The 24,526-nt window shown below is 34.1% G+C and overlaps 2 protein-coding genes across 4 annotated transcripts; both read left to right on the top strand.

Annotated features, from left to right (window-relative positions):
• Positions 1 to 1,517: 1,517 nt before the first annotated feature.
• On the top strand, positions 1,518 to 10,681 carry LOC131950228 (putative ankyrin repeat protein RF_0381). The gene is made up of 3 exons (XM_059312298.1): positions 1,518 to 1,587; positions 1,818 to 2,650; positions 9,907 to 10,681. Exons 2-3 carry the CDS (start codon positions 1,860 to 1,862, stop codon positions 10,679 to 10,681), a joined length of 1,566 nt encoding a protein of 521 aa, XP_059168281.1. The 5' UTR covers positions 1,518 to 1,587; positions 1,818 to 1,859.
• Positions 10,682 to 15,101: 4,420 nt separating this feature from the next.
• LOC131950247 (mitogen-activated protein kinase kinase kinase 3-like) lies at positions 15,102 to 22,400 on the top strand. 3 transcript variants are annotated; one of them, XM_059312320.1, is made up of 7 exons: positions 15,102 to 15,189; positions 17,087 to 17,183; positions 18,938 to 19,098; positions 20,198 to 20,311; positions 20,677 to 20,815; positions 21,533 to 21,707; positions 22,160 to 22,400. In XM_059312320.1, exons 2-7 carry the CDS (start codon positions 17,159 to 17,161, stop codon positions 22,398 to 22,400), a joined length of 855 nt encoding a protein of 284 aa, XP_059168303.1. In that variant the 5' UTR covers positions 15,102 to 15,189; positions 17,087 to 17,158. The 3 variants fall into 3 exon arrangements, with proteins under 3 accessions (XP_059168303.1, XP_059168301.1, XP_059168302.1); XM_059312318.1 differs by lacking the exon at positions 15,102 to 15,189 and adding an exon at positions 16,669 to 16,763 and having other exon boundaries at positions 16,984 to 17,183; XM_059312319.1 differs by lacking the exon at positions 15,102 to 15,189 and adding an exon at positions 16,682 to 16,763.
• The last annotated feature ends 2,126 nt before the right edge of the window (positions 22,401 to 24,526 follow it).

The following is a 24,526-nucleotide window of genomic DNA, read 5'->3' as shown; positions in this document are numbered from 1 at the left end:
TTAATTATTTTTTTAAAATGCATACTAAAAATTGAAATAGCATAAAAAGGATATATATATATATATATATATATATATATATATATATATATATATATATATATATATATATATATATATATATATATATATATATATATATATATATATATATAAGAAATAATACAAATACAAAAAAAAACATCAAATAAACATAACACGAGAAACCATTGCACATACAAAGCTTTCACGCTTTATATTCTTTTGACCGGCTAAATACTAGAGGGTAGGCAATATTACAGCAAACATATTGAATAAACTATTTCTAAATCTAAAAAAATAATTTAAAACAGACTAATGCACTCACACATGACATGTAATTTCTTTCAGTTGAAAATAAAACTTTTTTTTTCAAAACCCGATCAGGCCAGAAATGACAATAAAATATATATTATATATATATATATATATATATATATATATATATATATATATATATATATATATATATATATATATATATATATTTATATATATATATATATATATATATCAGTGTCTGACTCGCGCCTGGCTATACAAAGAACATTCCTGAAGGACGTGCTCCGTATTTTCCGGGCCTTGACACAAGGGCACATATCGCCACACACAACCTTTAGTTTTTTATGCATGTGTTAATTTAGTCTGTTATGGTCTGTTCTAAGTCGAAATATTATGTATTGTTGTTTTCGTGTCAAATTATAATATCCATCATCTTTATTGTAGTGAGGGTGTGTGTCCGACTACATTTGCGTTTGTTTGTTTTTTATTATTCTTTTTATTTCTTTTGGGTGTAGCGAGATTTCCGGTTGTTTTTTCTTTCCCCCAATTTTCGCCAGCTGGTCTGCAATCTCATTACCCTGGATCTGGCAGTGGCCCGGGATCCACTGCAGCACAATTCTGGTATTTATTAGCCTTTCTAGTGCTGTCCTAAGTGATTGAGTATAGGACTCTGGATTTTTTAGGGATTGCAATATAGTTTTAAACATCAACACATTATGTTAGATAAAAGCGTGTAAAAAGTTATGATACGTAACTGTGTTAACAAACTTAATCATGCGCAGTTACACACATCCATCATTATATACAATCTATTCAATGTTTTATTTAAAGAACCCTAAGTAAGTTACCCACATCCAGTATTATATACAATCTATTCCATGTTTTATTTATAGAACCCTAAGTAAGTTACCCGTTCAGCGTGACCGCTTTAATGTTGTGTCTTCATCGAGTAGTTATATAATTTAATCAATATGCAGAAAAGTTGAAGGTGATTTTATATGAAGAAGGCAACACAATACACCTGAAATACCCGCGATACACATTTTAAAACCCCAGTTATTACATTAGACAATAGAGACGTCTGACTTTCTATGTTCATGTTTCCAACCTCTCTACACGTTTACACTAATGTAACAATCTCCAAAACAATCATCACATCCGCGTTTGTCACGATGGGTTTTTTTAGCCCGAGGCCATACACAACTAAAAAATTCTCCGTTTACATCCTGTGTTATAGTTGGATCAATTGGAACACCTCCGCACTTAAAGTATTCTCTTGTCTTACATGTAAGTATAAGCTACTATACTTTCGAGGACATAACATTTTTACAAAGACCTGTATAGGCCTACATGTTTATTTTTTTATATGACAACATATCAGTGCTCAGTTTTTCATATGGTTTTATTTCCAGTTTGGTAAATTTAACGCAGAAAAATTATTACCTTAGTACTAGTTTTTAGTTATGTTCATAAGCTTGGCAAAATATTTTTAAATGTGATAATTATTTTATCTACAGGCACATTCTGAGTGTTAGAAGTACTTTACGACTGTATTTTCAATGGCCTTTACAAACAGAAATCAAGAGCTTGTTGTAAGGGATATCGTAGCAGACAGATTAAGCGACTACTCGGCTGTAGCTAATGATGTTTCATTTGTAGAACATCTACTGAAAAATGAGAAGGATGTCAATGTGAAGAATCCTCAAGGTTTCACTCCCTTGATGGTTGCGGCTATTAATGGTAACACAGAACATATTCTGCTTTTATTAGAGCACGGCGCGGATGTTGATATGAGAGATGACACAGGCATATCACCTTTTTTATTTGTCGCGTATCTGGGTGACGTAAAAAACATGGAGGTTCTTGTCAATAACGGGACAGACGTCAAACAGAAAACAAACGAAGGTAAAAACGCGTTGATCTTATCTTCATATGCTGGCCATTTTGACGCTGTAAAATACCTACTTGACATTAAACTTATTGATGTTAACGGCGTCGATAATTTTGATCTCACTGCACTGATGTACGCCGCACAAAAGGACAAAGTTGATGTTCTAAACTTGCTCATAGAACATGGGGCAGATGTCAACAAGCAGAACAGTAGACAAACTACTGCCTTACATTTTGCTGCGCTTTACGGTAAGGACGATAACATCGACGCTTTGATACAAGCTGGCGCTAACGTGAATATTAAGGCAATGCTTGATTACAGTGCCGTTCAACTTGCGGCACATGAAGGCTATGAGTCGATCGTAAAGAAGTTACTGGACAACAACGCGGAGATGAACATGGAAGAATATTCCTCACAGAAGGTTTTCCTGAACTGCTTCACCAGCCTGCATATAGGCGTGTATTTCCTACTGCTCAGGCGGTCGGGGCCGAAAGCCATTGTAACTCACGTGTTTGCATTGTTGACCTTTTTTGTTGTGTCTGCTTTTCTAAACATCATTCGATTGTTAATAAGATTTGTCAGCTACCATTAATCGTGTAATGACCCGGTGTGGTAATTTTATAAACTGTATATTATAACTTTCAATGTTATGTTAGTTTTATTAAAGATTATTAATTTGTTTTGTAAAAAGTTTGAACTTGTCTACCTGAAGATCTATAGGACAGTAGAAGTAAAATTCATCTATTTCGCGACCTCAGTATAAGAATTCGTAGTGAGTTCAGTTTAATGCCCGGCCACCTCAATGTTTCTAACACGAGTCATGTACCAATCAGTGCTTGCAAGTTCCGGTACATCCTACAGGCACCAATCTATGATCCCAACTGGAGACTTCCAGGCTAGTAATCAAGTAAATAAAGATTGTAGGATTTGACCGAGCCACGCCATATTTTTTTAATGTATTTTAAAAATGAATCCTAATAACTCAATTTGTTGTTTTTAAATTCTTTACTAAAGCTAAAAGAAAACTGTTGCATTAGAAGCAACGTTAAAAATTACAGAATTTGTCACCAACACACGAACAGACACATAAAAAAATAATAATACGACACACATAAAAATCCTTAATAATAATGTAACGTAACGTAACGTAACGTAACATAACGTAACGTAACGTAACGTAACGTAACGTAACGTAACGTAACGTAACGTAACGTAACGTAACGTAACGTAACGTAACGTAACGTAACGTAACGTAACGTAACGTAACGTAACGTAACGTAACGTAACGTAACGTAACGTAACGTAACGTAACGTAACGTAACGTAACGTAACGTAACGTAACGTAACGTAACGTAACGTAACGTAACGTAACGTAACGTAACGTAACGTAACGTAACGTAACGTAACGTAACGTAACGTAACGTAACGTAACGTAACGTAACGTAACGTAACGTAACACAAAATACGAACATAGGATACTCCTATCTGGCCTGTTTGGGTTTATGAAAAAACATGTTTTAATTGAGGTCAATTAAAACAAATTACAACATCATGTCATGTGTGTAAGTGCATTAGTATGTTTCGTGAAAATCAGTTTTTTAATGTATCTCTGCTATAAGACTTATTTACGTCTGGTTGGTCAAAAGAATATAAAACATGAAAGCTTTGTGAAAGTAATGGTGTCTCGTGTTATGTTTACTTAAATGTTTTTTTTTTGTATTTATATTATTAATTTTAAATACATTTCCTTTTTTGTACAATGCCATTCTTTAGTAAGTACTTTATTAAAATATAATAATTAAGAGAAGTAATTGCTTTTTAATTTTTTTAGTACAAAATCTATTAAAAGGAGCTTATGAGCACTCTTATTTTACTATTTAAAAAAGGGATATAAGTCATGGAAGTGATTTGAACGTTTGCTTATCTTCGATAAGTTTGATTGTAGGAGAAATAGGACTCGGCTTTCACAGTGGTTTAAAAACAAAGGAAATACGAATATACAAGAATGTGGGGTGGTGTCTATAAAATAAAGAAAATCCAACCGCAGCTACGGTAATCAGTTTACGAAATCAAGTCAAAAACGAAAGAAAATTCAATTTTTTTAACAATAAAAAAAATTCTATTTGTTGGCTGTGGGTCCCATAATTGGCGTGGGACCCCGCATTGGCGTGCCGCCACTGTTTCTATACCAAAGTAAATAGTCTCAAAATAATCACGCTATGAGGCACACATGGACGCACCGTTCAACATTGGTGCTAGTGCATTGTTTACTAGGCCGTCAAGTAAGTATTTATCTACAGTGATTTTATTTACTTTCACAGCAAATTGAAAACTATTAAGTCTACATTTAGAGGCAATTTACTTTCATAATTATAGATCTAGTTCTTGGTTAATATGTGTGTGTTATAAAAGAACAGAGTAAACAGTTTCTATTCTTGACGAAATTATTTTCCTTTAGTCGATAAAGTAGAGCAATCAAGCCAATGGCGTAGCCAGGTTAAAAAAAATTATATATATATATATATATAATATATATATATATATCAATTCTGTATATATATATATATATATATATATATATATATATATATATATATATATATATATATAATAGCCGTCCCGGCCAGGCCCTGCTCTGGCTTCTGTGAAAAACCTTTCTGTTAAAGACCATCACCTGTGTGTTTAGTAATCATCATAAACCCGGCATTGCCCACCCAAACCACAACCAACCAAAACCAAAACAACAAAACGCAAACATAACGCTAACACAATTACAAATACAAACGAAAACAAAAACCTAACAACAAACCCAACCACAACCACAAACACCAATACAAACACAAAGAAAAAACAAACAAAAAAGCAAACGAAAACAAAAACATAACAACAAACCCAACCACAACCACAAACACCAATACCAACCAATAACAACACAAGAAAAACGAAAAAGCAAACGAAAACAAACCAAATCCAAACGCAAAAACACAAATACAAACCCAAAGAAAAAAACACAAACAAAAACGAAAAAAGAAAGAACCACTAACGCAACCACTAACGCAAACCCAACCTAAAAACAAAGAAAACACTAACGCGAACATAACGCAAAGTGCTCACAGTCTAGCCCGGGGCTGAATCGCCTGTTTTAGCTTAATAAACGACTATAGTACCCCAACTTATTCATAGTCTTTTGCACTCACTTAAACAAACGCGCCTGTTTCAATTTAATGAACAATTATAATACTCCAAGCTTATCCGTAAAATACCTACAACATTTGCACTTGATCAATCCCCGCTAATTATGTAATTTTTTTTTCCCAACACCAAAACAAAGTAATAAAAAGTAAATTCTTTTCCACTAATGCAATGGTTTTATAAAGGGAAGTAATTGTGTTTTCCTAATTTATCAAAGGGAAGTAAGTGCTATAGGACTAAATAAAGACATAATTAGAATTTTTGTAAAAGATGATATTTTTTAAAACGTGTGTTTAATGAACATGCCGAAAATTATTTCTTTCAGTTTGATAAATGAAAATTATTTCCCAAAACTTTCAATATTAATTTTTTAACTCATAAATTTAGACCATAAGAACTTTAATTATCTAACTCTTAAATCCATCTAAGATCCACGACAAACATATATGTTACATACAGAATTGAGCTTTATATTATATATATATATATATATATATATATATATATATATATATATATATATATATATATATATATATATATATATATATATATATATATATATTAGGGCGTAAAATTGATAGTTCGTCCTGGGCGCCGAAATAGATCGGTACGCCTTTGTATATTACTATCTAAATTATATTGTTCGCCTTATAGGTAGCGCCGGCCCTGGACAAGTTATATGTATACGATCCTCTACCCCGAGTTTGCTCAATGACTTTAGTAACACCGAGGCCACACGACTAAACAAATGTTGGTCGCATCCTGTGGGTAAAAAAAAACCCCTAAACCCACACTTGAAACATCATATTAGTCTTTTATAGGTAAGCTACTTTTAGTTTAAAAAACATCGAAGTATACATCTGTTATTTATCAAATTTGACAACTAGTTGTACTTGGTTATTGTTTTTTTGTTATATTATTTTACAATAAACTCTTAAAAACACCAACTGTTAAATCGAAACCACCTTTTCTTACGGTTTTTTAATTTCATTGTTATAATATCAGTTCTCTTTGTTAGAGGAAGACAAAGTGTGTATGTATGTATTGTTTTCTCAATATAACCACACGCATTGATTAGAAGAATAGAAAATTACAACAGAGAGACATTTAGTAAGACTTTGTTTTATTTTTTAAGAGAGAGCTGTCGAGTAGATTTAAAATCGAAAACATGTTTTTAAAAATCAACAAAATGTTTGTCAAAATCAACAAAATGTTTGTCAAAATCAACAAAATGTTTGTCAAAATCAACAAAATGTTTGTCAAAATCAACGAAATGTTTGTCAAAATAAAAAAAAATGTTTTACTAATCGTTATCAAAGCATGTATGCCCCATTGCATGTTTTTTTTTATTATTTTTATTGTATAACCTCTGTAATTATTTACTAGTTGCTTAAAAAATAATGCTATGTGTTTTACTAAAGTTGCTAGGATAACACCGAAAAAATCACGCCATTGGTCACACATGGTCGCAGCGTTCAACATTGTAATCATCTTATAATATTTATTTATGCTTTCAGCTGTTTAAAAACTGCCCAGTCTAAACTGTTTGAGACAAGTTGCTTTTATCTACATAGTTTTTAGTTTATTTTTGGGAGCGATAAAAAAACAGCGGGAATAAACTGTTTGTATTCTTGACGAAAAAACGTTCCTTTAATCGGTAAAATAGTGCGATCTAGCAAGTGGCGTAGCTAGGAATCGGTCATGGAAAATTTTAAAACAACGCTGAATAATTACCAGCTACTTTCACACCCGTTATTATTTTAAAAGATTTGATTTAATTAAGTACAATAGTATGCACAATAAAATATGAACTTGGTGCATACTTTTTTAAAATTAGTGATTTAACATCGAATTTTTCAGACTTAATGTTAATATTCTAATGTAATTCTATTATTCTTGAACGAAATTTAGTTTTGTGTAAAAGAAAATTGCCATACTGTTCGAAGATTCACATTTTTCGCCTCTCGCTACTGCATGTCAGCAAATATATTTGTTCTTTATTAAGGTCTTAGGCTCCAGAAAAAACCAACTTCTTAATTAAAATGTTTTATTGATTTATTTGTGTACATCTAAGGTAGGGTACTTAAAGGAAACTATTTCCATGCATAAGGGACTCTATTGAAAATATGGTTGCCATGGCTACGGCGGCCATCTTGAAAAATACATCCTTTTATGGAGTTCTATATTTCATAAACTAATAAATAAGTAAATAAATAAATAAATATATATATATATATATATATATATATATATATATATATATATATATATATATATATATATATATATATATATATATATATATATATATATATATATATATATATATATATATATGGACGGAGTGGTCTAGCGGTAGAGAGCTGGACTGCTAACCCGTAAGTCCCGGGTTCAAGTCAGTAGACCGTCCCTGAGTCCACCCAACTCTGATGGGTACCTAACTCACGTTAGGGAAAGTAAAGGTGGCTGGGCATAGTGCTGACCACACTATCTCTTTATATGTCGAGGTCACAGAAATAAGTGAACTCGACTTCACTTGCCCCATAAACCGTCAGGTTTGAAAGGGAAACTTTACTTTACTTTACTATATATATATATATATATATATATATATATATATATATATATATATATATATATATATATATATATATATATATTAAGAAGTTGTATATATATATATATATATATATATATATATATATATATATATCGGCTTTATAACCATTGATCATTCTTGAACTACAAATGATAGAGTCAGCTGGCTAGTTTTAATAACAGAAAACAATCTAGGAATACTTTTTTTTATATTTCCCGGGTCGAAATTCCCTTAAAAATAATGCTAAATTCCATGGTATTTCACCATAAAAAAATTAGAAAATTTAAAACCAATATTTCTGTTTTTCGGTTACAAAAACTAGCCAGCTGACTCTATTGGTGTTAGTACAAGAAGGATCATTGATTATATGGACGGTTTATATGTTACTTTTTGAAATTTTAGAACTCCACAAAAGGTAGTTTTTCCAAGATGGCCGCCGTTTCCAATGGATTCATATTTTCAGAAAAGGCCCTGTTACATGCAAATATTTTCCCTTTAGTACCCTAATATATACATACACACATAAATGAAAAAGGCTTATTAATTAAAAGGTTTTTTCCCCGTTTTTTCCGGAGCCTACCCCCTTCAAACACCTGATACTCTCACGTTATGTCTTGTAACGGATTTATTACGTCCCTTGCATTGTGTATATTATGGTTACGTCCCTTGAGTGTTTATCGTGTAGGTGATGTGTACCTGTGAGGGCTGTGAGTTAACTGCAGACAGACCCAGAGATAAGTCATGTCGTTTATGCTCTTGAAAAAAAAAGAACTTTATAGGCACTTTGTGGAGTCACCCCCCCCCTAAGTACAAAGTATATATATATATATATATATATATATATATATATATATATATATATATATATATATATATATATATATATATATATATATATATATATATATATATATATGTATATGTATATACTGGTCCTGGGAAAAGATAATTGGTTGAGGACTGATACAGATTTACAATAGTAATATTTCTTTCTTACTATTAGCCTACATTTAAGATGGTTTACTTTGACATAGATCTCATACAAAACGTCTAATTATAAAAAAAAGATTTAAAAAAACAAACAACCTGAAAATGGAAATGTGTAATTAAATGATGATTCATGGGATTTTTTTCCTTCGGCGTGGTGGGCTGAGGAGACGGGGGGGGGGATGGATTTGGGTTTTTAAGTAGAGCTGAAAAAAAAATTTGTGATTACAGAGAATTAAAATAATACAATTTTTAAGCAACCGGAGAAGTTATGTTATTACAATGAGACACGTCAAAGCAAACACTCTTCCCTTTCAAACATCTATATCTATAGCAGTCCTCAAACAGTTATTTTTATACATATATATATATATATATATATATATATATATATATATATATATATATATATATATATATATATATATATATATATATATATAATTCAATTGTTTTAAACATTTAAAATAGTAATAATAATTTATTTGATGGTTTTACACAGCATCAAAGACATGAACACTAATTGCATATATAGTAATCAAATGGAGAAATTAAAATGGCATAAGAACTAGACTAAAGTAGGTGTGCAAACTTGGTTTCTCTTGATTGCATAGTTTACTGTGCGCCATCCTTAGTTGTAAAGTCAAAAGTTCACATTGTAGCCACCCATGGACGGAAATAGAAACGACCGTGGGAGAAGTGTCTCTTTAATACACATATTGATCTTTCATTCCAAAACTTTCCAGGACACAAAATTGACCCCTGGCAAAGAGGGCACGCAGTCCGGTTTAGTGAGGGGAAGTGAGGAGGGGGGAGGTGTGTATCTCTATCTACCATTCAGTACATGATAAACATGATAAAAATAATGTTCGTGTTACAAAACAATTATACTGTTTGTACAAAATTTGTAAGATTTATATTTTTTTTTCTGCAGGAATATTGTTGAGTTTAAAAAAACATTTTTTACGTCTGTTGTTGAGATGGAATCAATAATCACCTACCAACACTATGTTTACTTAAGGAACATGAAAGAGAAAGAACGGGCCTTATTGAACGCTGTTACAGAGGAGAATGTTACATTTGTGAAGTATCTATTAAAAGGTGGCACAAATTTAAATATAAAAAGTTTTGAAGGATTAACTCCCTTAATGTCTGCAGTCAGTACTGGCAACACAAAACTAATTCTATGTTTACTTGCATATGGCACTGATGTTAACGCTACAGATGGCCAAGGTAACACTGCACTAATGCACGCCGCACAGCAAGATAATATTGACATTTTGAACATACTCATACAGTACAGATCAGATGTGAACAAACGTGGCCATGGCCAGTGTACGGCCTTACATTTTGCTATAATGTTTGGTAAAGCTGACAACGTTCGTATTTTGATAGAAGCCGGGGCTGATGTGGACATGACAGAAGGTCAAGGCTATACTCCCCTTTTACTTGCAGCCGAACGAAACCAATTGAAGATGGTGACGCTACTGCTGGAGAACAACGCGGATTCAGACATGGAAAACGATCTCGCTCTAAATGTTCTCCAGCACTGTCTGATTAACAATTACACGGACGTGTTCGTGCTTCTGCTTCAGCGAGCAACCCAGTTTGCGCTCTTTGCACACGCGATAAATGTAGGACTTAGATTGTTCTTTTCTGTTTGTACTGGCTTCTTTGAATTGTTCGTGGCAGCCATTTCCTACAAATAAAGTGTTTACATAGCATATTTGAGATGATTTGTATGATCTTTTAGATAAAAGAGATTTGTAGCTTTACTTTAGAATTCTACAATAATATATTTAGCTTCAATCATGTAAGATTTTTTAATAAGGTAATAACATTAGAATCAAATATTACATTTTATTTTTAGAAATATAACTATATATCCATATAATAATAATTATTTATAATATAAAGGATTAACATAATGGACCCCAGTAATTAGTTTATATTTGGAATATTTGAATTGCACCGATTATTTTATAAACAGTGTTTCTTCCAGACTTTTTCCTCCGGGAGTGGGGGGGACACTTGAAATTTTCGGAGGGGGGTGTAGACTTTATTCGGGGGGGGGGGGGGCGGACACTTTTAAAAGTAGGGCCTATATATTTTCTATATAAATTTCATTTAGTTCGGGGGGGGGGGCGGTAGATTTTCATCGGGGGGACTCGGCCCCCCGCCAGAAGAGATGCATGGAAAAAAACTGTTTAAAAACTGTTCATACAGGTACGTTTATAATATTGCTATCGTGTCATAGTTCGTCAATCTAGATCTTGTATAGCCTACATCTTGGATGGTACTGTGTTAGACCACTTCCTCATTGGATCATCTGTGTGCCACCCACACTTCTGGCACCCACCACTATGCCCCAAAACGTCGTTTATATGTGTAAGGTCGCGTGTCGTTTGTCCTGCCTAGCGAGATATTATCTTTTAAAAGAGATCTAATCTACACTTGAGAAATATTTGACGGTCTGTCTTTAACGTCCGTATATCTAACCTGTGGATGTAAAATACAGTTCATTTTGTGGTGATGATGAAGCAATTATTAGGGTTATAAATATGAGATGGATATGGAGTAGGATATAATTACTTAGATTTATTGTTTTGGGAAGGGGGGAAATACCCATAGGGGTTAATTAAATGTGGGTAATTTACCTGGGGTGTAATGACGGGTGCGATAATCCTGTACCTACATCCCTTGATAGCATCATGACTCTGTCACAGATGCTCAGATTCTCAGTCTTCCCGCCCGTGGCGACACGAATACCCAAAGTTTGATTAGTTTGCAATCTGTAATGTGCTGTCTGTGCAAAACTGTATGGCTCCGGTATGCAAATGGAAGGGAACACATTCATTTTGCCACCCACAAAATACAGGGTAAGGAGGTTCATCGAGAAAAAATAAATCACGATAAGAATCTATTGCCTCGTTTTAATAGCAACAACTGAAGTGCTAGTCATCTCTGATATAATTGTATAATACACTTTTGTCGACAGTTATTGTCAATAAAAATCAGTGGATTATTTAATAATGATTTAACAGTATGTAAGAGATAATGGGTAATTGGTTGTATAGAAGGTTAATTAATAAATATAACATGTGTGTCGCCCTATCTTAGCAAGCTTTTATATTCATAACTAATTGGTTTTGTTTTTTAATGTACTATTGTATTAATCTGCTCGATCTTTAATTTTAAATTAATTTCTTTAAAAAAGATACAATCTTATAAGGATATCAATTTTCGGTGTGTCTTACACCTATATATTCGGCCCTACGAGCCATGGATGTTGATTCTATTATTAATTATACGGCGCGTGTCATATTTGCCTCACTCTTGCTTTAAATGTATTTAATACTTTGTAAGTGTTAGAGAGAGGTACACATTTCAGCTTGAAAGCGCATACAATAAGCTTAGAATTTCTGTTCTTTAATAAAGATAATTCAATGCTTATATCCAATTAATGTTCAATTTCATATGATTAAAACAGTTTTGATTCGTTTATTATTAGCTTGTATATTTTTCGAAAATTATTTTATATTTTAAAGTTTTAATCGTGAATTCATTGCAATCTGTATTTGTAAGGTATTGTAGGGATATTAATAATCAATAACAGACTGATCGAGAACTGAATTAAAAAGCTTACAGTATTGCTGAATTTTAATTGTCGCTCAAGTTTTTGTCTTAATAAAATTAGAGGCGAAGTGCAAAAGTGTCTGTACGTATAATACATTTGTTTAATGTATAACCCGGGACTTGAAACACTTCAGACAGTTTCTTCAAGTATTCATAGATGTTTCCACTGTGTACTTTTACATAGTTTCTGACATTTCATCAATGTACTGCCTTACGTAATTCTATATTGTTGAGTGAAGTCGATAACACCGATGAAATATCCTCGAAATAATTTAAACGAGGTTGCTTCTTATTTGTCTACTCTATTTAGATCATAACTAAATTTTTAAAGAATTGCATATTACATCTCTTAATTTGTACATTATGTGATGTAAATTGTACTCCGGAGAAAATTAAAATTAAAACCAGCAACATCAAAGATCCAAAACTAAGCACGACCTACTTGACAACAAAAGCTGCATAAGTAAGTGATAATAAATACCATCTAAACAAGGTCCAATATTATTTTCTAACAGTACAAGCAACGCCTCTAACCAAAACATTCTCTACTTTTTTATGAGACATTTAGCTTTAAAACTTGCTGGGTGGGTGAATAAAACATGTAACACGAACAAACTCGTGCCCGTTGTATTTGTTCTCAATAGGCGAAATACCATGCTAATGTAAGACTGCCTGCGTCTATTTATATCAGATGCCGTTGTCGATGTACCATGGGAATCAGGATGTAAATTGCTGCCGGCGAGTTCTGACGTCTAACCTACTTGACACATAAGACATTTTATAAGGAAAAAATTGAATTTACCTTTTTGAACCGAACGGTTATAAGGGCAGGTTAAGTTTATCTCTTTCTTATGATGTGATAGTGCGGTCAGCACAATGCACAATCGCCTCTACTTAATACCAACGTAAGCTAGGTAGGAACCTGAGAACAAAATGTATCAGTGGAAATAATACCGTGGACAAATCATCTCAGACAAAATATCTCACGATAAAAATTTTATAGAATATAATATTTATAGTATTTAGGATGATTTAAGTCGATTACAACATCTTTAACTTAAATTTCATATGATTTTTACTGAATTTTTACACATAATTATTTTGTGACTACTGCGTAAATTAGATAAAGTCTTGATTTTATGTTTATTGTATTTCAATTAAACATAAAATACCAAAAAAAATTCTTAAAAAACGTTTTAATAACAAGCTTTTATGTAATAATGCACTAAAAAGTAGAAAATAAATTATACACTACTATTTAAATTACTATAAAGAAAAGCGTGGGTCACTTTAGTACTTTAGTACCTATTGGATACTTTACTAATATTTGAGAAGAGACCCACGCTTTTCTTTATAGTAATTTAAATAGTAGTGTATAATTTATTTTCTACTTTTTAGTGCATTATTACATAAAAGCTTGTTATTAAAACGTTTTTTATGAATTTTTTTTCAGTACTTTACATGTTTTATTTACAATAGAGTTACATGACTAAAAACCATTGCGCGCCTACTGAACGTGATGGCGCAGCTATTGAACGTATCGTGATGGCGCAGCTATTGAACGTGATGACGCGTGTGGTGTGGTTGGCTAGACATGCCTAATAATTCGGTCCAAATTTTCATTAATTCATAAAAAATTAATTAGGCATCCAATTAAGTCAAATTTATTTTCAGATTGCATTGTCCTGATGTCTTGACCCACGTGCCAAGTGTGAATCGTATCGGTCAAGTAGAAGTTTCCGAATTTTCACTCCTGCGTTTCGGTCTAGACTGACGACTGGCGACTGGCGACTGACGAGGAAGTGAGTTAAATAAAAGCTTGTAAAAATGGTGATTTTCTTGTATTTGTTTTAAAGGCGATTGATGAATCCTTTTTCCATGTCATGAAAAAGGAAAACAAAACAAAAAAACAACAGCTAAAATTGCCTGAAAAAGAAACCAATGTTATCCATATATCCACTTGTTGTTTTATTTCACGATATCCTGGACATGAAAACTTCTACACTTGTGTGTTTATAAGTTGACATACAGCTCACGACTTGTTGGGTTGTTTGAAATGTCAAAATATCTAGGAAAATAGCTCTGGCATTGACATTTTTTAAAGTTAATTTACAATAGAAACTTAGGCCTTTATTTATTGTGTTTGTTGTTTCTTTGTGGTTCAAAAAGTAATTATAATAAATACACTAATGAGATTTAAAATTAAAAAATATAGAGTCTATTCAGTGTTTTATATTTATAGAACATTAACTAGCCATACAGCAAGATCGCTTTTATATGAAGAAGTCAACACAATACACCTGCAAAACCCGTGATACTTACAGAATAATATACGCATTTTAAAACCCCAGTTATTACATTGGATTCTAGAGACGCCTGACTTTCTACACTCATGTTTCCAACCCCTCTACACGTTCAAAGTTAGGTAACAATCCCCAACACAATCATTACACCCGCGTTTGTTGCGATGGGTTTTGTAAGCTCGAAGCCATACACAACTAAACATTCACGGTTTACATCATGTTCTATAGTTGGATCAATTGGAACACCTTCAAACTTAAAGTATTCACTTGTCTTAAATGTAAGTGTAAGCTTCTATAGGTTCGAGGACATAACATTTTATACAGATGTTTATACATGTTTATTTTCTTATGTCACAACATTTCAGTGTTTTATTTCCAGTTTGGTAAATTTCGCGCAAAAAAATTATTACCTTAGTAGGGCCTACTAGTTTTCAGTTATGTTCATATGCTTTACAAAACATTTAAAACGTAACGTAACGTAACGTAACGTAACGTAACGTAACGTAACGTAACGTAACGTAACGTAACCTAACCTAACCTAACCTAACCTAACCTAACCTAACCTAACCTAACCTAACCTAACCTAAACTAACCTAACGCAACCTAACCTAACCTAACCTAACCTAGCCTAACTTAACTTAACTTAACTTAACCAAACCTAACCTAACCTAACCCAACCCAACCCAACCCAACCTAACCCAACCCAACCCAACACAACCTAACCTATCCTAACCTAACCTAACCTAACCTAACCTAACCTAACCTAACCTAACCTAACCTAACCTAACCTAACCTAACCTAACCTAACCTAACCTAACCTAACCTAACCTAACCTAACCTAACCTAACCTAACTTAACCTAACCAAACCTAACCTAACCTAACCTAACCTAACCTAACCTAACCTAACCTAACCTAACCTAACCTAACCTAACCTAACCTAACCTAACCTAACCTAACCTAACCTAACCTAACCTAACTTAACCTAACCAAACCTAACCTAACCTAACCTAACCTAACCTAACCTAACCTAACCTAACCTAACCTAACCTAACCTAACCTAACCTAACCTAACCTAACCTAACCTAACCTACCTAACGTATCCTGACCTGACCTAACCTAACCTAACCTAATTTAACCCAACCCAACCTAACCTAACCTAACCTAACCTAACCTAACCTAACCTAACCAAACCAAACCAAACCTAACCTAACCTAACCTAACCTAACCTAACCTAACCTAACCTAACCTAACCTAACCTAACCTAACCTAACCTAACCTAACCTAACCTAACCTAACCTAACCTAACCTAACCTAACCTAACCTAACCTAACCTAACCTAACCTAACCTAACCTAACCTAACCTAACCTAACCTAACCTAACCATATAAACACAAAAGCCTATTGTTAAAAATGACAAAGTTACGCCTTATTAAAGCTGATTTGAGATGGAATTAACACTCTAATGTGAATTTTCTAATGCACATCTATATATATAATTCTCTTCTGGGCTATTAGGGGCAGATAATTTAGTTTGAAACGATTTTTAACTAAGAGGAGGCTGCTTTCACGTGGGGGGGGGGTAGTGTTTTTAAGCAAATATTTTCAATGGCAGCATTGGTACTGTCGAATTCACAAATTATAAATTACTGAAAAGTAGAAAAAAAAAACAACTAAATAGCGGCGTATGATACGCAGCGGGTCGGCTCGTTATAAATAACATACTTAGTCATTACAATTTAGCCTTTCGAAAAGCATATTTATCTGGTACAGTTTATTCTAGCCGAATGTTCGTGTTCAAACAGCTTTAGATGTGAACTTATCAGAGTTCTAATCCGGATTTTATTTGTGTTGGTAATAGCAAATTATTTGTTGACTGAACATTGGGTTGCATTATACTTTTATTTTGAATAACAGCTTAAATAAGAAGTATAATATTAAAAAAAAAAGGTTTAATACATTAAAGTAGTACAAAAGGTATACACATTTTTTTCATGTACTGGGAAAATCCGAAATTATTTTACTAATTTTACTGAATAGTTAACACTACTGCGTTGCTGTTATAACATTACAGTTTATTGTGTACGGAACACAGTAGACCTTTCTGGTATACTCCCAACTTACTAGAGGGTACACGGCTACAAATTGAACTTAAAAATCGACTTTTGTCTTATAAGTTGAGAGTAACTGCGTTGATGAACTTTGGAACTTCTTCTCTGCTTACAATTTAAGTAACCTAGTTATACAAGATGGCCTCACCTGGGAACACCGATAGTGAGTATGATTAACAGTTAATATATATATATATATATATATATATATATATATATATATATATATATATATATATATATATATATATATATATATATATATACATATGTTACGGTCAAAGCCCGAAGTCGGCCAATGCTAGGATTGGCCGGCCAATCCGCGCATTGGCCAAGATCGCCTCCCATAGGTCGGTCAAAGTCCGAAACTTTGCTTGATTTCGGCCTTTGGCCGGCCAATCCGCAGACTTGCCATGGTGGACCGTCCAAAGTCTTAATTAGAAGATCATCTGGTTAGGGACGACCGGCCAAAGTCCGAATTAGAAGATCGTGAGCAGATTTTTTTTTTATGCCGTAAGGATCATGAAATTAAGTCTTTATTGATTATTAATTAAAGTAAATGACAGAAACATTCAAATATTTTATTGTACTATAGTCTCAATCTATCAATATCATCATTTGTTACAATAAGTTGAACTTTTATGGCATTTAGAATGATATAGCAGCTTGTTATTTTTACACTTGCAGCGATTTGTTGTGCACTTAGTTGTGCAATTGCAGCGAGTGTAGCCTTGGCCCCGAGTCAATGATTGTGAAGATGCGATGGTTCGAGGTTAATTTTGCTCAGTGTCAACTGAGGACAATAAGAGCAGTTTTTCGTGAAGAATTGAAAACTCACTACTAGCATACAGTTGTTTTAGAACACCATGTTCCGTTCCTAATTTATAGAAACCGCCCTCGACGCTCATGACAACTGCAATCACGCTTCGGGGATCACCGTGACCTCTTTCAACATCTGGAAAACGGATGCGTACATTGTCACCTACTTCACCATCTTTAAATTTTGTATTTGATGTTTTAAGCATCTTAGCACCTTGAGTTTGCAAGCCAGTATGAGCTGCTGATCTGTGTTCCATGATGGCTTGTTTTTTGTGACACAATCTGCAGGTAATGTTCCCTCCGTACCCTTCGTCTGCTTCATTGGGTATTCCACAAATAGCATGGACATCGTTGCCACAGGATCCACAAGAATGAGCTGCACTACAATGTTTTTCACAAACTATATAGAATCTGTTGGCCACATTATTGTCACGCAACTGGTCTGGACGTTCCGCCACGGCAGCAGATGTGTTAGCTGAGGATGTCGTTGCATTTATGGCAACCTCCATTTCTTGTTCAATTTTCTCAAGATCTTCTCAGTAACTATTTTATCGAGAGCCCATATATGGAAACTAACATGGATTTACATTTTTTTCTTTTGACAGCCATCTGCTATGTCTGTCTCATGGTCTGACTGCCCTTTTGATCCATGTCGCCTTGCATATAGAATGCTATACAAACAAGAGCTAAACAAGACGTTACTCTCAATGAAAACGAACCCAGAATAATGAAAATGCGATCACAACTTAGTCTAGATAGAACATTGGCCATGACATCCCGGCCAGTGCTCGCATTGGCCGGCCAATGTACAAAATACGCTGTCAAGTTTAAGCGCTTCGGACTTTTGGCCAGTACGTCCATGCCATTGCGCGCATTGGCCGGCCAATGTACGAAATACGATCTTAGTGCTAAGTTCTTCGGGCTTTGGCCAAGAGAGCCGGCCAATGCGCAGATTGGACGGCCAATCCGGGGTTTGGCCGCACTTCGGGCTTTGACCGTAACATATATATATATATAACGCTTACGTAACCATTAAAAGTAGCTTGTGCATATAACTTTTTTTAAATTAGTTTTTAACTAGTTTTTAATTATTTATAGTAACATCGACGTCACCGGAATTTCCCCATGTGTGGAGCAAGGGAAATTTTGTGGGTGGAAGTGTAAATGTATACGAGATTATCGACCCTAGTGACCCAAATGATGTCAAGTTTGTTGGCAAAGATATTTCTGTCGCAACGGCTAAAACCGAAAAGGAAAAAGTTAGTTGACTTGTTAAAAGTAATCTTAAAATGTATTGATTGCTATATATTTTATAAATAATTTTAATAATGAAGTAAAATGAAACATAATGTGAAATGATCATATAATATATATTTTAAATGACACAAAACAATATAGTGTATTTTAATCTATAGCAGGGGTCTCCAAACTTTTCAGCCCGAGGGCCGGATTAACTATCAAATATCAGCACGTGGGCCAGAGCTTCTTCCAGGCATCTCTTCAGGGTGGCGGAACCCCCCCCCCCCCCCCCCCTAAGAATGTCTACCGCCCCCCCCCCCCCAAACGAAATATATAATTTATATCGAAATACATATCCACCCCGGGGGAAAAATCTGAACGAAACACTTTCCGTGGCCGACAACACACTCGAGGTCCAAGTTTGTTCGCAATTTGTTCTTGTATTTCATTTTTGAAAATTTTTGTTCACATATTCCAAAATTTGAAAGGTACTTTGATAAAAAAAAATTAATATTAGGAAAGTCTTCCTTGGGCAAAAAAAAAAATATTTTAAAAACTTATTAAAAACCCACCCACCCTTCTTTGAACTTGTCTCTAATGATGTCATTTTGTTTTGCTTGCAATTCAATGACCTCCAGCTGTAGTTCATTTGGGCAACTGGTCACATTGGCTTAAAATGGGTTTTGAAACAGTATCAATTCTTCTGCCATTGAATCCAAGCCAGAAAGACGATACTGAAACTGCAGCTGGAGGTCCTTGATGAACATTTTTTGTCCGTAGACAAAAAGATCTCCGCGGGCCGAATGAGAGGACCTTGAGGGCCGCATCCGGTCCGCGGGCCGTAGTTTGGAGACTCCTGATCTATAGCAGCATTTTTCTCATTGTTTCCTTTCGTTTTTTTTAAACTAATCACGTAGAATTTAGAGAAAGATTTTTAATGCAATGCGTTTCCAAACGCCTTGAAATTCAAATCTTAGGGTTATATATAAAATTTTCATGGTTACCTCTATAAAAAAATAATTTCAATAAAAAATCCTAAAAATAATATCGTGCATTTTAAAGTCATTATGATTTTGTCCTGTTTATCTGTGCGTGTAATGTTTACTTCCTTTCTTGCAGAATAAAGCTGAACTGAACATTCTGATGCTAATAAAACACCCGAGGATTGTAGCGTTCTATGGCTTCCAACAAACCCCGACGCTCTTGACTATTTTTTATAAGTACATGAAACTGGTAAATAAGTTTGATTGTAACAGACATATAAGTAAATAACACTGTATACCTTTGGATAAATAAATTCACTTAATCATAAACTGTTTTTTAACATTGAATGTCAAAGATGTATAAAAATTCTACACACTTTAACATCGTAAATAAAATGTTTTAATTCTAAGATACAGCATGATTTCTGATTTTAATTTCTACACATATACTACCTCCAACATAATCACTCTGTTAGAATTCTAAAAATTGAAATTGACATTTTACATATTTTTTCTAAGTGTGACAGCCTTTCTATAACAACTGAATTCGAAAAGACAATATTATTTACCTATCAAACTTGAAATAAACAACAATCTGTTTTATTTATTAATAAGGGATCCGTTGCGAAGCTGATAAAAGAGAGAGGTTCACCTCTAGATGAGGCCACAGTCCGCCTCTACACCAGACAAATTCTTGAAGGCTTGAACTTCCTACACAAAAATAAACCATCCATCATTCATAGAGACATTAAAGGTAAGTTGATTTATTTTGTTTTGTAAAGTAACTGTTTGCATCGCCATGATAGAAAAATAATATAATTTTACTTAAGCCTTTTCAGGTGTTTTTTTTTAATCTGATTAAAACTTAGACATGTGGTTATGTGATATTGGAAAAATATTGTTCATACATCCATTAAAAATTTCACTTCTTCTCGTACCTGTTAATGAAAATTTTATATTATTAGGATTCGGATTGTCATTCTTTGTATATGAAAATACATTTTAGTATCTATATATATAATTCCCTTCTGGGAGACGCTAGAAAACAAGCTGTAAGCGCGCTCCATACCACCCCACCCCTACATGGTCTGGTGAGCTGTGGTTCACGCTAAATGTTTACAAGCAGAGCCGGGTTTAGTGACGACTATTAGGGGCAGATAATTTAGTTTGAAACGATTTAAAACGTAGGAGGGTGGGGTAACTAAGTGGAGTTTAACGGAGCTAGTTATAGTGTTTTAAAGAAATATTTTCAGTGGCAGCGTTGGTACTGTCGAATTCACAAATTATGAATTACTGAAAAGTAGAAAAAAAACAACAACTAAATAGCTGCGTGTGATATGCGGCGGGTCGGCTCGTTAAATTTAAAATGTAAAATTGAGAAGGCTAAAATATTAGCCTGGTACCCTATCACGGAACTGTTCCACCATACCAACACATGTCCAGGTAAAACAAACCTTCCTACCCTACACAGGTGAGAACGTGCTGTTGGAGTCACCAGACAAGGTCCAGCTGACCAACTTCGGACTGTCCAAGATCCTCCACACACTGACCAATGCCAGGTCAAAGGTCGGCACGTCCTACTGGATGGCGCCTGAGATTATCACAGGAACAGAGGGGGAAAGCTATGACGTCAGGGCGGATATATGGTACATACGTTTTACAGAATTTTAATGTGATAATTCCCAGTTTTAATTTGAGACGGACTGTTTATAGATTTAAAGCAAATTTATTAAAGTGTAGAAACATTACAAATTTTAAATGCAAAAGAAATGCATATTTTGATCTAATTGTAGCCTGTTTAGTAACGATGTCAATCTCCACACATTCGTTAAAAAGAGTTATACATCGCACAATTTTATTAAATTGTATTGGTTAACAAAAACGAACCCATTCGAGACATTTGGCAATTATTCATTTAAAACGCATCTCTTAGATAACTTTTTAGATAATTCTCTACTAGTATATTGTGTGTATGTCAAACAATGTATAGCATTCATTTAGTAAATATGCAGTGTAAATTTCAATGGATCAATATACCGTATTGTATTGCATTTTTCAGATGATCCAATAGTTATTTTATTGTTATGTTTATATCCAGGAGTTTAGGATGTACAGTCGTCGAAATGTCCACAGGAAAACCACCATTTGGTGACATCGACCCAGTTGATGCGGCTTATAAGATCGGCATGGGTGAAGAAATGGACTACAAGTTGCCGGAAACAACATCCAATGATATGCTACAATTCTTGGAGAAGACTTTCCAGAAGGATTTTAACAACCGTCCAAGTGCTGAAGAGCTTCTTAATGCTGACCCATTTCTAGTAGTAGGGAATGTGTAGGTACGGTCCATTTGTAGATGCAGGAAATTTCAGATTGCATTAGGCGTGAGCATCAATGGATTGTTTTTGGGTAGAACGAAAATCTGTTAACGTACTTGAGCTTATATCCCAGTCGCAAGAAACTTCATGCGTGGTTTACGTAAACTGGCCTCATTCCAAAAAGTATTCTTAAAATTGTATAATGTAATTATTTTCTGTGATATGTTGTGATATTTTTCCTTGCCGATATTTGCCGATACTTGTAGTCGTTTTAAAAAAAAATAGTTTGTAGATTGTTGATTAGTCTGTAAGAACGTGGTCTAGGACATTACACCCCACCCCATCGTCAAATACCCAAACCTCTGTCAATTACCACAACCCGATCTAACATATATATATATATGTATATATATATATATATATATATATATATATATATATATATATATATATATAGTTCTATAGAAGATGAATTTGTAAAGTGTTGTCATATAAATTCCAAACAGATAAAAATGTCCATAGATATCTTCTTCTTCGTTCTTAATTTTTAGTGTTGGAAGGGATTGAGCCTTATCTGCCAGAGGGTTTGAACTCGAGACTTTCGAATTTAACAACCACGAGCTTTGTCGACTCGACCACACCTCCAACTCAATTAAATATACGTGTCAACTGGCTATGCGTCTTTGAGGCCATTGACTTCGATTTTAGCCTGCTTTTATATTTCTATTTACTTTCATAGCCTTTGTCCAACCAAGAACAAACTACAAGGCAGCAGTTGTTTGATTTTTGAGTTGTCTCTCCTAGAAGAGTGGCTGTTCACAGCTAACGAGCCTCATCTGCCCAAGGGTTCAAACTAGAGACTTTTCGGTTCAGCAACCATTAGCTTTACCGACTCGACCACGCCGACCTCTTCCATAAGAATGTAAAATATCATTTTATATTGTTCATTTTAATGAATGCTTGTAAATTTGGATTTCATTTTAAAATATAACGTTTTTAGCGGGGGTAAGTGGTTATTATCCAGGGGGTAAGTGATAGTTAGGTGATTACTCAAGGAGGAACTTACTTAATACTCGTCACTCAATGTTGAGTAATACTCGTCACTTAATGTTGAGTACAGGGCAGCAACAAAACTTCGTCATCCAATTCTGTCCTGGGCGAGCCACTTTAATTCATTCCAGGTCTTGCCAGTAGCCTTTACTTCTTCCATCTCTCATTTCCATGTTCCCTGGAGTCTCCCTCTCTTTCGTTTTCCAGGTAGATTCCATTGTAGCGGGAGTCTCCTTTCGTTCATGCAAAGGACATGGCCCAGCCATCGCCCTATTTGGGTAGTTTGATGATGATTGCCCGTTTCAATGAGTCTGGCACTTTTTCTTCATTCCATACTTTGTTGATGATCCCTGTTAAAGTTTGTACACCTATTTTTGGGTCTGCTTTTAATACATCGTCAGTGATTCTGTCCTCTCCTGGAGTCTTATTGCTTTTTTTTCTTGTTCTGAGATGGGTTCTCTAGATATTTCAAAGTGTATGTTACTGTCAGTGTAGTTAGCAGTTTTTTCTGGGTCTGGTCTGTTAAAGGGTCTCTGCAAAGTATTCTGCCCATCTTTCCAGTTCCTTTATTTTTCGTTGTGAGAATCCTCCCGTTTTTGTCCTTTATAGTGGATGATTTGTTTGCTATTCCACATGTAAGAGTCCTGATGATCTTGTAGACTGTTCTGCTCTCTCCCTTATCAGCTGCAGCCTGTGCTTTTGTCGCCATGTTATCTCTTATCAGTCCTATCTATATCGGCACCCCGTCAAAAGAGCGCACGACAAAAGAGCGCCGACATAAGAGCGCAGTCAATTAAAAAACATATGTTGTACGCTAAACGAATAGGACATGGTTAACACTTGTTTTAATTAAACAATCGGCAAGAGAACAACGTCTTTATTTATATTTTATGGTTAATATGTTATGAATGCAGTTTGACAATATTTCTCTTTTGTCTGCGCTATTTTGTCGGCGCTCTTATGTCGTGCGCTCTTTTGACGGGTCACCATCTATATCTATATCTAATCCATATCTATATCTATAGTCATATTTAAGAAACTCTACACGCAAAACTCTTTTAAGATTAGACAAATATAATAGTCCAACATTTCAGTTT

Source organism: Physella acuta, unplaced genomic scaffold (genome assembly GCF_028476545.2).
Source record: "Physella acuta isolate Inbredline_101_S28 unplaced genomic scaffold, ASM2847654v3 ptg000746l, whole genome shotgun sequence".
NCBI classification, from domain to species: domain Eukaryota; kingdom Metazoa; phylum Mollusca; class Gastropoda; family Physidae; genus Physella; species Physella acuta.
Note: the sequence above shows the minus strand (reverse complement) of the source record. Positions and strands in the feature narration are given on the sequence as shown.